Source organism: Octopus bimaculoides, chromosome 14 (assembly GCF_001194135.2).
Source record: "Octopus bimaculoides isolate UCB-OBI-ISO-001 chromosome 14, ASM119413v2, whole genome shotgun sequence".
Lineage (NCBI taxonomy): Eukaryota > Metazoa > Mollusca > Cephalopoda > Octopoda > Octopodidae > Octopus > Octopus bimaculoides.
Window position 1 is genome coordinate 58,524,546 of NC_068994.1, and position 16,655 is coordinate 58,541,200.

Sequence of the window (16,655 nt, forward strand, 5' to 3'; positions counted from 1 at the left end):
GTTTCTATGGGAACATAAAACAAATAACATTGTCTGCTGAATGGAATGTCAAGAATGGCTGCATTTGATAGGCTTAAATTACAAAACATTTCAATTTTTAAAGCTTCATAACATTTTTTTTTATGATTAATTTCTCTGAATAATCGTGATTTTTATAATTGGAATGCAATTATAAAGACTGCAGGCATGGCTGTGTGCTAAGAAGCTTGCTTCCCATCTACATGGTCCTGGGTTCAGTCCCACTGTGTGGCACCTTAGGCAAGTGTCTTCTACTATAGCCACAGGTTAACCAAAGCCTTGTGAATAAATTTGGTAGATGGAAACTAAAAGAAGCCTGTCGTCTGTGTGTATATACATATATGTTATGTGTGAAGTAAATGTAATGAGAAGCAAGTTAGACAAGTCGATAGACAAAAAATATTAGATACACTTAATACAAAAAATGTATGTTTACATGCAAAAATGTCCGACTTACACAGAAAAGAAACGATATCAGGAATTAAAATAAGAGTTTACAATAAGCCCAACAGCTGTTTCAACCTAATGACTGAAACAAGTCAGTGATAGAAGCTGTCAAAATATTATTTACATTATTTACATTTGACAGATATTTGTCCTCATTTTGTTTGTTGTTAACACGTTTCGGCTGATATACCCTCCAGCCTTCATCAGGTGTCTTGGGGAAATTTCGAACCTGGGTTCTGATTTCTAAGGTATTTTTCGATGTTATCATTACTATTATTATTATTCATAGCCCACGCTCTTAACCATTACGCCATATATAGAACTATATTATTTAAACTCATAAATATAAATATTAACTATAGAAATATTTTTATGTAACGCTCCACTCCCTTGTTTGTCACTCTATTATACACTCACTGCTACACCCCCCCTGATTTCTACTCCCTCCACTTTACGTCATCTCACCCCCTCCCCCGTATGCTTTTTATTACTTGCTCTTCTCCTCCCAACTTTTTGTTCTGCTCACTTCCCATGTCCTCCTCCCTGATCCTACACCCATTTCCTTCACATTCCCCTCTTCCACCACCACCACATCTGATAGTCACCACTGATCATGCCCCCCTCCCTCCCTCTAACCATCTGTTGCTCACCTTACACTCTCCCAAACTTACCTGCTTTTCACCTGTTCCTGTCCCCATTCCTCTCTTGTACTTTGAGGGTCTCCAAAACACCCCATCACCACCACCATCTCCTTGTATCCCTGTGTATCTCTTTGTCAGCGTGACCCCCTGTTCCTTGTCTCTCTATGATGCTCTGTGCCTCTCGACATGTGCCATAAACCATTTCACTAGTGCCAGTGCCACCAAACAAAAAAAAAAACAAAAAGCACCCAGTGCACACTTTTAAATCGGTTGGCCTTAGAATATAGTCTCTAATTGATGATGATGATGACGACAACAACAACAACAACGTTTCTGCACCAGATTATATAAAAGTCAATATATGTCACTTGAAAAACACAAAACAGAAAAGTGACAATAAAACTTGACTTGTGACCTCAATCATGGTTTTGGGGTAAAAGGAGTGGATGGCTGAAGAGAGGTCAGCAAATGGCAGCTGTCACCAGGATCTCTTGCACTTCTCTAAGTTAACTACCATGTTATTTTATTTTATCTTTTATTTTTTTGTGCATTTATTTCTATTTTATTTTTCTGTTTTTTTTTAATATTAGCTGAGCTAACTAAACACTGAGTTGCTCTGACATTTGGTAGCTTAAAGCAAGAAGCCACCCCCACCCCCACCAATGATTTTTGTTTTTCCTTTTTCCCAAGGCATCCAAGACTGGTGAGAGAGAAAGTGCTTTTTCAAGCCAGACACTTGACCTACATCTTTGCTACAGAGTTCACTCCACTCACAGTCACCCAATCGTTTTATATTTTTTGAATGGTTTCATTTGTAGGAATGCGGCCATGCTGAAGCACCACCTTAATTTACTTTCTCTTTGTTTTGTTGAGAGACGGGGACAGGTGTCTTGCTGTAGAGTAGAAACAGGGATACCCCCGTTGGGAGAGAAAGGAGAGCAAGACAAAGAGAGCAATAGTGAGGGAAATGGTGGTGAAGATGGGTGGAGACCTGATGTTGAGGGATATTGGGGATGGTGAGAATAGGTCAGGTGATACAGAAGTTTGGACTGGGTGAGTGGGCAGGAAAAAGTGAAATGCCAATGGCCACTCACCTATTTCTATTTGCCCATTTTAATTTCAGTTATGCAAATCACCTTGGCCATAAATGTGTTCTTTTTGTTTTTTGTTTTTTTTTCTTTTACGTATCTATGTCTCGTCTGTTGAAGATAATTAGGCATACTGCTAAGCTGATGATGACACCTATCAAGGCAGAAACACATGTCCGCGGCTATTCTCTTGTCTGCAGACAATCAGATTGTCTTCTCCTTAATGGTTTATCAGTTTTGGATAAACTTTTATTCTTGAAATTTGTGAAATTAACATGCAAGTGACTGAGCACTCCACAGACACGTGTACCCTTAACGTAGTTCTCGGGAAGATTCAGCATGACACAGAGTGTGACAAAGCTGGCCCTTTGAAATACAAGTACAACAGAAACAGGAAGAAAGAGCGAGAGAAAGTTGTGGTGAAAGAGTACAGCAGGGTTTGCCACCACCCCATGCCTGAGCCTCGTGGAGCTTTAGGTGTTTTCGCTCAATAAACACAACGCCCAGTCTGGGAATCAAAACCACAATCCTACAACTGCAAGTCCACTGCCCTAACCACTGGGCCATTGCACCTCCACATGCACACACACACACATACAACATTCTGTAGACAGTTAAAATCCAAGCTGTGTCCTTTCGAAGCAAATCTCCTAATTCCAGTATTCCCAAATTTGTTTGTAGATATTTTATTTGTGTGAAATATGCATAAAAGTTGAAAATACTGGGAAATATTTTCTGCAAAATAATATCAAAACAGGAGATTGGAAAATGGTGAGGAAGTAGTACCAAAAAATTTTCCAATCTCCTGTTTTAATTACACAAGTGAATACAAACACACATGTACATAAATGCATATATATACATACATACACGTACAGATTTACTTACCACAATCAATCACAGTTATTCAGACAAACTAAAAATTGCTCTTCTTTCTCCCTTTTCTTTAAAGATTTGTTGTGATTAATACAATTAATTATTATAATTAGCAAGATATGCTTTCAAATAAACTCCATGATATTGTTGTCATGCTTTTAATGAGGACAACTCTTGAGAAAACCTGATAACAAATTTCTTTTTTTTTTCCCAATCTATTTTCTAGGTGGATACATTTACAGTCATACCTCACCTGAAGACAACCCAAACTTACAGATCAAAGAACCGAAACAATTATTGTCGTCATCCTCATCATCATCATAATTAGTGTCATCATCTTTTTGTTGTAATCGTTAATAAATGGGAACAACTATCAGCAAATCTTTTCAAGACAACTCAGTGAAAAATCAAAAGTAATACTCATTGTTCTGATTGCTAAACTAATTAATTAATTAAAACACAGCAGCTTAATTAAAGCTGTGCGTGTGTCACCTGCTTGCTTGACCTGCTCGTTATTGGATTTCCCGCATATAGTTTCTTTGTCTTTATTTACTTTAGGGATTTCATTTTTTTTTTAAACATATTTGTAATCGGTTTCTTATAATATTAATAATTATTTGCAAAAGTTAGAATAAGTAAATGGTTGATCTAATGATTGCTTAAGACAGAATCTAAGCAGCCACCTTCCAAAGGAATAAAGCAAGTTTCTAAAACAAAGACGGACAATTCATTTCTTATAAACAACACGTAACACATATATATAGCACATGTATACACCTATTCACACTGACAACCTCCATGCATGCACACACAAACACACATGCATACACACATATACACACAAAAACATATGCTAAAAGAAAAATTAAATAAAAGCAACACAATTTTACGCATACACACACAATAACATTGATTTGTTGAAAACATTTTGATCTAATTCCAATCTGTAAAAGAGACAATTCTACCTCAGTGTTTAAGGAATAAACACCATGAACCAGGAATTAAATTGTTGCCACAATGGAACGCCTCGTAAGTACTGTTTCTCTCTTTTTATATTTTTGTCTTTTTTATTGCGTTTTTTTTTTATATTGTTTCTTTCATTGTTGTGTCTTGTTGGCAGTGAATTGGCCGACAAGGTTGGTGGGTAGGACAAAATGGTTTGTGATATTTTGTTTTGGCTCCAGGCCATGAGCTGGCAGGAATTGTTCCATGCTGAGCAAAATGCTCAGCGCCACTTCTTCTGTCTTTACATTCTGAGTTCAAATTCCATCAAGGTCGACTTTGCATTTCATCCTTTCAGGGTTGATAAAATAAGCACTAGTTGAACTCTAGGGTCGATTTAAGTGACTTGCCTCCACCCCTCCCCAGAAATTGCTGGCCTTGTGCTAAAATTTGAAACGAACATATGTTGCATTTTTGAGTTCATTTTTGCATTTCATAATTTCAGGACCAATGAAATTTTTTTTTTAAAAATGGATTGGTGAGATTGGATGTCTTTTCTGTCACCAACCACTTTACCCTGTACAGTGGCACCAGCACTACTGAGCTCTCCTTGTTAGTGGTTGGCGTTAGGAAGGGCATCCAGCTGTAGAAACTCTGTCAGATCAGATTGGAGCCTGGTGCAGCCATCTGGTTCGCCAGTCCTCAGTCAAATCATCCAACCCATGCTAGCATGGAAAGCAGACGTTAAACAATGATGATGATGATGATGATGCAGTTAAGGATATGTCCAGTCATTGAGTGACCAATGGTTTCACATATTAAAGGGCTTAGCCCCATGAGACTCTAAATCCAAAGGCCATATATATTACATAGTAATAGTAGTCTTATTTTCTGATTTTTCACTCTGTTGTGTATATACATGTGTGTCCTGGAGGTTGGGTCCTTTTGGATTGGCAGAATCGGTAAAGCATTGTATTTTTTAGGTATGGCTTTTTATATTCTCCGGAGTATATTTGATTTCACTCCATTTTTCCTCTCCATATTGGTTAGAATTTTATATGTATATGTCCGTCTTTGTTTTTTATGTCATCTGTCTAACTCTTCTCTCCATCTGTCTCACAGCGATGCCTTGGTTTGGCATGGATATTGGAGGGACACTAACAAAGCTGGTCTACTTTGAGCCAAAAGATGTGTCGGACCAAGGTGACACGGAACAGTTGGAGACCCTGCGCACAATACGGAAATATTTGACTGGCAATGTTGCATATGGCCAGACGGGCATTCGAGATGTCCACCTGGAGATGCCTGACCAACACATTGGAGGTAAAAGGGGCAGCCTCCATTTTATCCGATTCCCGACCAATGATATGATGCGATTCATTGAATTGGCTCGTTCGAAGAATTTCTCCAAACTAGCAAAGGCAATTTGTGCGACTGGAGGTGGCGCTTTTAAATTTGAGTCGGATTTCAAAGAGGTAACGTTTCAAATTCTTCTCTTGTTCTTTATTGTCCTGTTTTGTCTTTTATTCTCTTTTTTTGTGTCATCATCATCATCATCATTATCATCATCATTTGCAACAACTTTCAATGTGTTACATTGATTGCATGCATGTGGGAAGGATGTTGGTTCATGTGGGTGTGGGTGTTCACATCAGTGTTTCTGTGTGTACATGTTTGACTATATAAATATATGTGTGTGTGTATATACATATGTGTGTAAATGGTGTGTAGTGTATGTAGATATTTTAGATATTGGAGATGCAGGCATGACTGTGTGGTTAAGAAACTTGCTTCCCAGCTACATAGTTCCAGGTTCAGTACCACTGCATGGCATCTTGTCTTCTACTACTGTCCTGGGCCAACCAAAGCCTTGTGAATGGATTTGGTTGACAGAAACTGAAAAAAGCCTATCATGTGGTTCTGGGTTCAGTCCCACTGCGTGGCACCTTGGGCAAGTATTTTCTACGATAGCCTTGTGCCGACCAAAGCCTTGTGAGTGGATTTGGTAGACGGAAACTGAAGGAAGCCGATCGTATATATATGTGTGTGTGTGTGTGTGTGTGTGTGTGTGCGCATGTTTGTGTGTCTGTGTTTGCCCCCCCCCCAACATCGCTTGATAACCGATGTTGGTGTGTTTACGTCCCCGTAACTTAGCGGTTCAGCAAAAAAAGACTGATAGAATAAGTACTAGGCTTACAAAGAATAAGTCCTGTAACCGCATCCTCTTCTCTCTTCTCTCTCCTCTCTTCTCTCTTCAGCATGTTCAATTGAAACTTCACAAATTTGATGAACTCGACTGCCTCATTAAGGGTATTAATTACATTGACCGCAACAACGACAAATCAGAATGCTACTACTGGAAAAACCCAGACAACTGTGACAAATGTGAAAAGGTCACGTTTGATTTTAGGGATCCATATCCATATTTGGTCGTAAACATTGGATCTGGGGTCAGCATTTTGGCTGTTCGTTCACCTGATGACTACAAGCGTGTCAGTGGGACCAGGTATGTACCCGTCTTTCACTCGAGGTAGATTTGTACACTTTTTTTTACCAGTGTCTGTGTGTCTCTCAAGTGAAGCTTTCTTTCAGTTTCGAATCTGACTAAGTTTTCCAAAACAGTTTTACTTTCCTTCATTTGGCTTCTTTTTTTTTTTGTTTCTGAAGATTCTCAAATGGTTTTTCTTTTATTCTTTTACTTGCATCCGTCATTAAACTGTGGCCATGCTGGAGCACCGCCTTGACCCTTGTACTTATTTTTAAGCCTAGTACTGTTAGAAATAGCAGCCAAATTTTCCTTAAATATCACATTACCAGCTTAACCCCTTAGCATTCAAACTGGCTTTATCCAGCCCAGATATTCTACCTTTTTTGTGTTCAAACTGACTAGATCAGGTCTCTCACACTTACCCTGCAATGTCATTCTAAAAATAAACAGTCGCATCATCTCAAAGCTAAGAGATAATACCCGATTAATTCAAAACAATGTGAATAAATAAGGATTATATCTAACAGGATAATCTGAATTCTAAAGGGTTAAAAAGGATACACTGGACAATGTTGTTCTTTATATGCAAAAAGATGGGATGGTCATGACTGGAATGCTTTTGATCATGAGTCTGATCTTTCAAGGTAAACTGAGGTGTTAAGCAACATAAACTAATGTACGATTTGTTGTCCCATGATGTTTTTTTTTTCTTTACAACTTGTCTTCTTTTGTCTGCTGTGCCCTCGTACAGTTTAGGTGGCGGCACCTTCCTGGGTCTTTGCTGTTTGCTAACCGGCTGCGAAACATTTGAAGAAGCAATACAGATGGCCTCACAAGGAGACAGCACCAAGGTAGACAGACTGGTAAAAGACATTTACGGTGGTGACTACACCAAGTTTTGTCTGTCTGGAGATGCAGTGGCCAGCAGGTGAGTAGAAGGTAGAATGAATGGGACGGGGGAAGGCATGATGGCATTGGTGGTGAGTTGTGTGTGTGTGTGAACTTGTGTGCCCAACTTCTCTGTTTTCTCTCTCTCTTTCTTCAAGTTTTGGTCATATGAACCTGAAGGAGCGGCGTGACATTGCTTCACGGCATGACTTAGCCAAAGCAACCTTAGTGACCATCACCAACAACATTGGTTCCATAGCAAGGATGTGTGCAGTTACAGAGGTAAGTCTTTTAAATATCTTCCACTGTACTCTACTTTATTTTCTTAATTATGAAAATGTTGGAACCGCAAGGTTTTCTATGTACCTACCTCAAGAACATACAAGCTACAGTAACAGCTCCTATGTAGTCACTTGATTTGCTAGAAATAGCAGCCAAATCTCCTTTAAATACCATCCAGCTGTCTTGAAAAAGGAAGCATACATTGAATAAAGTAGTTGTAGACGTACAGAAAGACAAGATGGTCATGACTGGAATGTCTGGTTACAGATCTGCTCAATGGGAACCGACCTGAGATATATATGAATGGTTGCAACTATCCCATTATCCATCCCTCTACACTTCTCGCCCACAATGTCACAACCTTCTCGTGTACACTGCTTTACAATCTAGAACGATCTCACATCTCTGATCCTAGAACATCATTGAACATTAACAAACCTTTCATATTCCACTTCTCACTTTGGTTTAGCTTCCCTTCAAGCAACCCCCATATCCTTTTTCTACTGCCCTGCTGTTTCTTCCAGTCTTTCCAAACCTGTCTCTTCACTTTTACGACTCTACGTGTTTCACTCCTTCTCTACCGTGTCACCATTAGTCTGGCTGCAACCTTGCACGAGTCACAAACTTGGTCTGTTGTCTCAGCAGCTTTAACCCTTTAGCATTCGGATTATGTTGGTGCTGGTGTCATGTAACTGGCACCGGTGCTGGTGGCATGTAAAAAGCACCTTTTGAGCACTGGGCCTCACAGAGACAAAGTGGCCAATGCTGGTGGCACATGAAAAGTTCCTTTCAAGTGTTGGGGCCTCACGGAGGCAATGACCAAGACCTTTGGCATTATGTCATGCTTGATAAGAAGACCCATCAAGCCAAGTAAAATCGCAGTCATGGAAGATACTGGTGTCACGCAAATGGCACCTGTTCCAGTGGCACATAAAAGCACCCATTGCACTCTCAGAGTGGTTGGCATTAGGAAGGGCATCCAGCTGTAGAAAATCTGAAATTGCTGGCCTTGTGCCAAAATTTGGAATCAATATTCTCTGTGCTCCGAGTTCAAATCCATGTGAGGTCAAGTTTACCTTTCATCCTTTTAGGGTCAATAAGTAAAATACCAGTTGAATAATCATTGATTATTCTCTCTCTCAACCACCCAGCCCCCCCCCCTCTCTTTGGAACCACAATTGGATGATGCTTTATACGTGTCACCTGCACAGAAGCCAGTCAAAGCGACACTGGCATTGGCCATGTTCGGATGATGCTTTTTACATGCTACCGGCACGGGGGTCACAACTACAATTTCCATTTGATTTGATTTTCATATTGATGTTGATGTTGATGTACTTGACTCATTAGGTCTCCTCAAGCACGGCATGTCAACCCACGATCCAAGGAACTTCTGAGTGGGCTGGGGCTGGGGCTGGTTATGCGACACTGGTGGAGGTTCCAGCTGTGGAACTCCCTTTATTTTCCGAGTCTTCTCAGTCTTCTCCAGAGGTCTCAGGCTTTTGTCATTGCCTCTGTGAGGCCCAACGTTCAAAGGTCATGCTTCATTACCCCATATATCTATATATATATATCTCAGTGTGTCTGCTCTGTTGCATTTCAGAAAATGGAACGTGTTGTATTTGTGGGTAACTTCCTCCGAGTAAACACAATATCTATGAAACTGCTGGCATATGCTATGGAGTATTGGTCTGGAGGTTCCCTCAAGGCGTTATTTCTAGAGCATGAGGTAATAATTTGCTTTTACTCCTTCTCACACTACCCCCCCTCTCTCTCTCTCTCTCTCTCTCTCTCATACATGCCTGTAAATAAGCACACGTATCTCTGTGTGTGTGAGAGGGGTGTAATAGAATTTGTATTCGAGTGTGTGTTTGTGTGTGTCTATTTGTGTGTGTGTGCTTATGAGTGTCTATTTGTGTGTGTGTGTGTCTTTGTGTGTATGTGTTTGTGTCTATTTGTTTGTGTGTCTGTATTTGTGCATGTGTCTGTGTGTGTGCGTGTGTGTGTGTGTGTATGAGAGGCAATATGTATTTGTATGTGTCTCTATGTTTGCAAGTGAGAAGGTTGTATATGTGTGCAGGTGTGTGTGTGTGTGTGTGTGAAGGCACATGGCTTGGTGGTTTGGGTGTTTGGTTCACGACTGCAAGGTCAGGAATTCGATACCTGGCGGTGCATTTCACATTGCTCCAGTTCACTCAACTGGCAAAACCACGTTGTACCTGTAATTGAAATGGCCAGCCTTGTCACATTCTGTGAATCTCCCTGAGAACTATGATAAGTGTATGCGTCTGTGGAATACTCAGCCACTTGTATGTTAATTTCACTAGCGGGTTGTTCCGTCAATCAGATTAACTGGAACACTTATCGTCGTAACCAACAAAGTCCTGATTCTGTGTGTGTTCCTGTGTAAACCTTTGCACATGTGTGTGACTGTGTGTGTTTGTGTTTCCACCCGTATTCAGTTTATCTCTCTCTCTCTCTCTCTCTCTTTGCAGGGTTATTTCGGTGCCATGGGATGTCTGCTGGAACTTATGAATATGGGAGATTCTATCAGATAACATTACCACAAACTATACTTACAGGCAAACACATTCACACAATTGCATACACACACAAATATGCAAATGTACATATAACGCGTGTCCGAGTCCCATATGATTGCCCCCACCCCCACACCTGCCAATCTTCTGTAAATGTAACATTTCTCAATACTGCTTACCAATCACCTTGAAATAATGCTGAAAAATCTTCTCTTTTTACTTTTAGCAGTCTTCCTATGCTGTATGTGTGTCAGAGTCTGCGAGAGAGAGAGAGAGAGAGAAAGAGAGGCAGAAAGAGTGAGAGAATGTATGTATTTGTGCATATATGAAGGCCTGTTGGTTAGAAACACTCACACACACACACACACACACATAGGGAGACAGGTATAATTTATTTATATATATATATATATATATATATATATACACGCATATAAAGAATAAGAGGGGTTTAGTTCCCTGGAGAACTAAACAAATAGGTGTGCTTAGTGCTAAAATTGGTCATCCGTTAGGTTCCAAGTTCGCAGCTGAGGCTGGAGCTAGGGAGCCATGTTAGACTTGTGAATTAGCAGATATATATAATATTAGAAGGAAAAGGACAACAAAAACCAAGGCAGGAAGAGTATCTCAAGTCATTTAGAATGTTTAATTAGGGTAACGTGAATTTGAAGTCCTTACCCTAATTAAACATTCTAAATGACTTGAGATACTCTTCCTGCCTTGGCTTTTGTTGTCCTTTTTCCTCTAATATTATATATATATATATGTATATATATATATATATATATATATATAACACCTAATCCATAATTGTTGGTTCCAACAAAATATAAATTCTGTTTTGCTTATTATTCCTGATGAGTCATAAGCAAAACAAAATATGTGTTTTGTTGAAATCAACAACTATATTCACTCTCAGATTCCTCTTTCAATATTTTATTCTTAGTGGCTGGACATAGCTTCTTTTTGAACTTGTCACTCACTAAACAACTCACACACACATACACATTGTATTCGTTCTTTACCATTTAAAAAAAAAATTTTGCCTTTCTCAAATTGAGTCTAACAGAGGTAACTAACTCTACAATAGATTAACTTGACACCATAACATTATTATTTAATATGTATATAGACACATATACACCTCTTGTTATTTTTTTCTCTTTGTTAGAATTGAACACATTCATAATGCCTTTAGCTAATCTAAAGGAGCAACTCACCCGAAATATATGGCAAATAGTGTGCCAAGAGGGATGCTCTTGGCTTCCAGTTTCTTGAGGTTTGTCTGCTGCAGCTGCCAGAGGTTGGCATCACTGTTTCATTGAGTTGTAAAGAATTTAGGATTAAATGTCCGTTTGTGACAGAAATCACTTTGGATTTCTGGTCGAGTTATACAGTTGACCGAATCAGGATATGCAATAATCTAGGTTAATTGTCTATCACAAATATTCCAAGGCATTCATACATTTCTTCTCTAAGCTTCCAAATAAAGCAGACCCCTAGCCTTCTAGGAGACGGAAAATTCTGATGTAACCCTGGCAAATACATACATTGTTTAGGGCGTTGGAGTGACCCTGTGCAAGGCCTTTCCTCACTTTCAATAGCTTGAGACACAATCATTGCTTAATCTTTTTTCATATCTCTATAGTGTGTGCTGAATGCTGTAGCTGGCCATGGCCAAGGAGGGGGTGCAGGACTGTTAGGGGGAAGTTCTGTGATAGAATGAAGCTATGGAGTTGTGGCGGGGCATGGTCTCCACTTATATGCAGGGGAGTGTGAGTCCCTAGCAGGGCTGGAGAGCCACATCTGTACTGCTTGAAGAGAACAGTCAAGCGATGGCGACACACGTCTATGCACATGTGTGTCAAGTTAATGTTTGTTTCTTTATGTTCAGTTATAATAAGACCAATTTTACATTAATCTAATGGGTTACTCTGTACTTTTGTAGAGTACAAATTTATTATTCTTAAGCAAAAATGTTGTCGACAGTGACTTCAAAGTTTCAGGCAGTTAAGCCAATGTTGGACCGTCAATAATAATTTTGTTATATATATATGGTTGTATGTCTGTGTGTGTGTCTATACATATATATACGAACACTCTGTCAGTTACGACGACGAGGGTCCCAGCTGATACGATCAATGGAAAAGCTTGCTCGGTAAATTAACATGCAAGTGGTTGAGCACTCCACAGACACGTGTACCCACGACGTAGTTCTCAGTGAGATTCAGCATGACACAAATTGTGACAAGGCCGGCTGCTATTCACTTTTGCCAGTTGAGTGGACTCGAGCAATGTGAAATAAAGCATCTTGCTGAAGGACACAACGCGTCACCAGGAAGTGAACTCACAACTTTATGATCATGAGCCAAACGCCCTAACCACTAAGCCATGCACCTTCAGTATATATATATATATATATATATATATATATATATATCCATACACACATACATATATCCATTTACAAAACCTTCTGGTTTTGTGGCATTGAGGAGAAAGTGCAATTCGTTAAATGATCAATACCTGTATTCACTGGATAAGTGCAAAGATTCACTGTTTGCTGACAAGCATTCACCAAAATCTTCTTTCCAAATGCTGGAAACATTCCTCCAGCAACTCCCTCTCTCTACACACACACAAACCTGAGAGCCATCACGATCAATGTTAGCAAAATGAAAGTTAGGTTTATTGAGATTGTTGTAATGCTAGAATGGAAGCTTGTAGCTATGTATATATCTCTGTCATATATATGCATATGTGTGTATATGTATACATAATTATGTGTGTGTGTATATATATATATATATATATATATATATACACACACACACATATATATATATATATATGATTGACCGTTGACTGAACACTATTCAATTTTTTTTTTCTCCGTGTTTTTCTCCTTGTCGCCGTATTCTTTCTGTTGAAGAGCGTAGCTCGAAACGTCAAAGACTTTCCGTATTCCCGAGCGTCATACTAATATATACTTTTGTTATTTACACCACCTGTCCTCGTCTGTTGTTATTATTTGTATATTCTCCCATATATATATATATATATATGTGTGTGTGTGTGTGTATGAATATTGTTAGTGCAGTAGAATGGCAGAATTGTTAGAATATTCAAGACGATGCCTTGCTGTATTTAGTTAGAATTCTTTCTTCCCTTCTGATTTTAGATCCTACCATGGCCATCTTAACTTTTCCTCTCTCTAGGCTTCATTAAAATGAAGCATGAATCAGGGGCTTCCGTCAGTTTAACCGTTTTAATATTTCTGCTACATTGGTTGCCCTGTGCCCATCTTAGAAATCAATATTTTTATCTTTGTTATTTTCAATAGGAAGTCAGAATGGCAAAGTTGATGTTCAAAGCTCAAAGTGCCACATTGTACTTTGGTGTGTCCCTCTTGTGGGCAAATCCTTCCAGGAATGACTTAGTTTCTCATTCTTCTGGGGCCAATAAAATATTGTACTAGTCATATACTGGTGTCAATTTAGTCTTCTTACATATGTTATCACTATCATCAATTAGTTTTATTCCTGTATACACACACACACACACACACACACACACACTCACTCACTCACTCACACGCATATATACATATGTAGACATTCATACGTATATGTGTTTGTGTCTGTAGCAAACGGCTTCACTTTTTAACCCTTTAGCATTTAAACGGGCCATATTCAGCCAAAATATCCTGTTTTATGTTCATATTAGCCAAATCTGACCTTTCACACCAACCTTACACTCACATCAAAATCTCAAAGCTACAAGATAATCCAGGATTAATTCCAAATGGTGTGGATAAATAAGAATTACATTTGACTGAGTAATCTGAATGTTAAAGTGTTAACCATTGGAGGCGAGACACAAGTGTTCAAAATAATTCTTTCTCAAGAATTATTTTCCATATTTCCTTATTAGAACCCTAATGTTTGGTGCAATAGCATTAACATTTGGTCATCAAATGAAGTGGTTGGTCATTGTGATTCTATTACCATATTTTTGCCAATGTGGCCATCAAGGTGCACGGGTACAATGGCATGTTCAGCCCCTCTTCACCAAATGAAAGAATTTGAACTGTTGTCTCCAAAATTCATCAAACAGTGACTATTGTTCGTTAGTGGCCAGGGTATATTGTGTGTATGTGTGTGTTTTGTTGCTGTTAACAGAGCTTTCATTGTTAATCTTATAGAATCATAAATATGTATGTATACATATAATCATAGATACTTGTGTATTTACATAGATCTATGTGTGTGTGTGTGTGTGTGTATGTAAATATATATGTGCATATATATATATGTGTATATACACTTATGTGTTTATATGTAGATGTGTGTATGTATACACATGTGTATGTGCATGTATACATGTGTGCATATGTATATATATGTGTATGTATTTCTGGCGGTGTATCTTCTCCATCTAAGCCCCACTCTGTCCCCTCCTCACATCTCCCTTCGGATGTAAAAAATTATTTCAATTAAATATTTGGGAGAAATTTGTTGGATTTTGGGTTTGTTTATTTTTTTTTCCTTTTGTTTTGTATTATTTCATTTACATGTTTGTTTGTTTTATTTCCATCTAAATTCTTTAGTTTGGCTGGTAATGTAGGCGGTGGTGTTACGGTGAAATGCTTTCGTTTGTCATAAAGAATCCATTGTAAAATTGTGGCCAGCAGGATGGAGCCTGCTGTTGTGAAGCTGCTCCATTGAAGCAATGACTGATAATGTAATCCTAACGAGAGATTGATCACTGATTGGTGAAATTAAAAGTTAGAATTTGATTTTTACCAATGTGTCTAACATCACAGACAATCACTCGCTATGTTGCAAGGTAACTGACGTTCTTGCCTGGAGGAGCAATCGAGGGAGAAGGTCATCATCAATACTTAGAAACGATGAGTCTTTTGTGGTTTTCATTTTTGTGTCTGAAGAATTTCGTTTTCCTATTGTTTGACATTTTCTTCATCTACTACCAATCTGCTATGTATATATTCACGCATACATATACATGCACATGCATTTATGTATATATATGTATATACGCATACGTTTATGTATACACACACACACACATACATATATGTATATGCATATATATGTGTGTGTGTGTATATATTTATATATATATATATATACACACATACACACGTGTATGTGTGTGTGTGTTCGTGGGGAACACTGTAGGTTGAATTATGGAATAAGATAAAATGAAAAAAATTTAGTCAAAACAAAAAAAAAAAGGAGATAAATTTTCCAGGTTTAGTATTTGATGTGCACATTACATACAACAGGTGAGGTGGTTCACCAGGGAGGGGCAGCAGCCATCATGGAGGAGCAGTGGTCATTAGGGAAGTGAGGTGGTCATCTCACACTTTTATGTTAATTTGGTTTTATTCTTTCTTGGATTTTTGCCCCTGTCTGATGCAGAGGCTAGACCCTGTTTTTTCAGGGAGTTTCACTCACTTTGGTTCATATTTGATCTAGAATTATTATGTATGTCCTAGGCTAGTGTGCAAAATCACATGTTAAGTGAACAAGTGTGTGTGTGATAGTGTATTATTCCACCTATGTGTGAATGGACATGTAGATGAGTGTGTTGAAGTGGGAATACCCTTGCACACATAGCCATCCGATTATCCAATATCCTGTTATCTAATAACCAGTAAGATTGGCTGAGACAGATCTATAATACTCTATACTTTGATTAATATATGAACATTCTGTGTTTGTGGGTTAATATGTACATATATATATATATATATATGTATATATATCATGTGATCGGCCATACTATCAGATGTTATACACCGCTGGTCACAATGCGCTTTGCATTGTTTTAGCATTTGAATGAAGCCAACCCACTGGTTAGTCGAGCAGGCCAATGTCCGTTCCCCTTGATCAGAATGTCTAATCCATTGCAGGGGTGACCCATTTACAGCTGTGTGGACTGGAGCAACACTGAAATGAAGTGTTTTCCTGAAGCACACAAAATGCAGCTGGTCTGGGAATTGAAACCTCAATCTCACACTCATGAGTGCAACATACCTAACCACTAGGCCATGTGCCTTCACACACACACACACACATATATTTACATATACACACACACACACACACACACACTCACATATTCCTTATCCTCCCCCTCTAACAGCAATAATCAAATGTATTTTGTTTCAAAAATTTTTGTAAATATAAACCAAAACCAACCACAACAACAACAACAACATTTGCTTAAATTCAATAATGAAACCAAATACAAAAAAAAAACATAAAAGATATCTTAAAAGACTGCTTTGTTGTGACATTAACTGAATGATTGATCTTGTTCAGTTGTATTGATCTGCTGACCTGGGTGAAAAGCATTTGAAAAATAGGAGAAAGTGAGAGAGAAGAGGAAGAATCCAAAAACTGAAAAAGTTTGAATA

The 16,655-nt window shown here is 38.5% G+C and overlaps 1 protein-coding gene across 4 annotated transcripts in view; it reads left to right on the top strand.

Moving 5' to 3' along the window:
* Positions 1–16,655, top strand: part of LOC106868598 (pantothenate kinase 3) — a 30,346-nt gene that overhangs the window by 6,941 nt on the left and 6,750 nt on the right. The window contains exons 2-8 of one of the 4 annotated variants that reach the window (XM_052972875.1): positions 3,297–4,099; positions 5,135–5,487; positions 6,271–6,518; positions 7,252–7,428; positions 7,547–7,670; positions 9,274–9,399; positions 14,820–16,601. In XM_052972875.1, coding sequence (XP_052828835.1) covers positions 4,060–4,099; positions 5,135–5,487; positions 6,271–6,518; positions 7,252–7,428; positions 7,547–7,670; positions 9,274–9,399; positions 14,820–14,831 — 1,080 coding nt within the window. In that variant the 5' untranslated portion in view covers positions 3,297–4,059 and the 3' untranslated portion in view covers positions 14,832–16,601. Of the gene's footprint in view, positions 1–3,296; positions 4,100–5,134; positions 5,488–6,270; positions 6,519–7,251; positions 7,429–7,546; positions 7,671–9,273; positions 9,400–10,165; positions 10,820–14,819; positions 16,602–16,655 lie in introns of those variants that run through there. The other 3 variants (XM_014913932.2, XM_014913934.2, XM_052972876.1) reach the window with 3 other exon arrangements.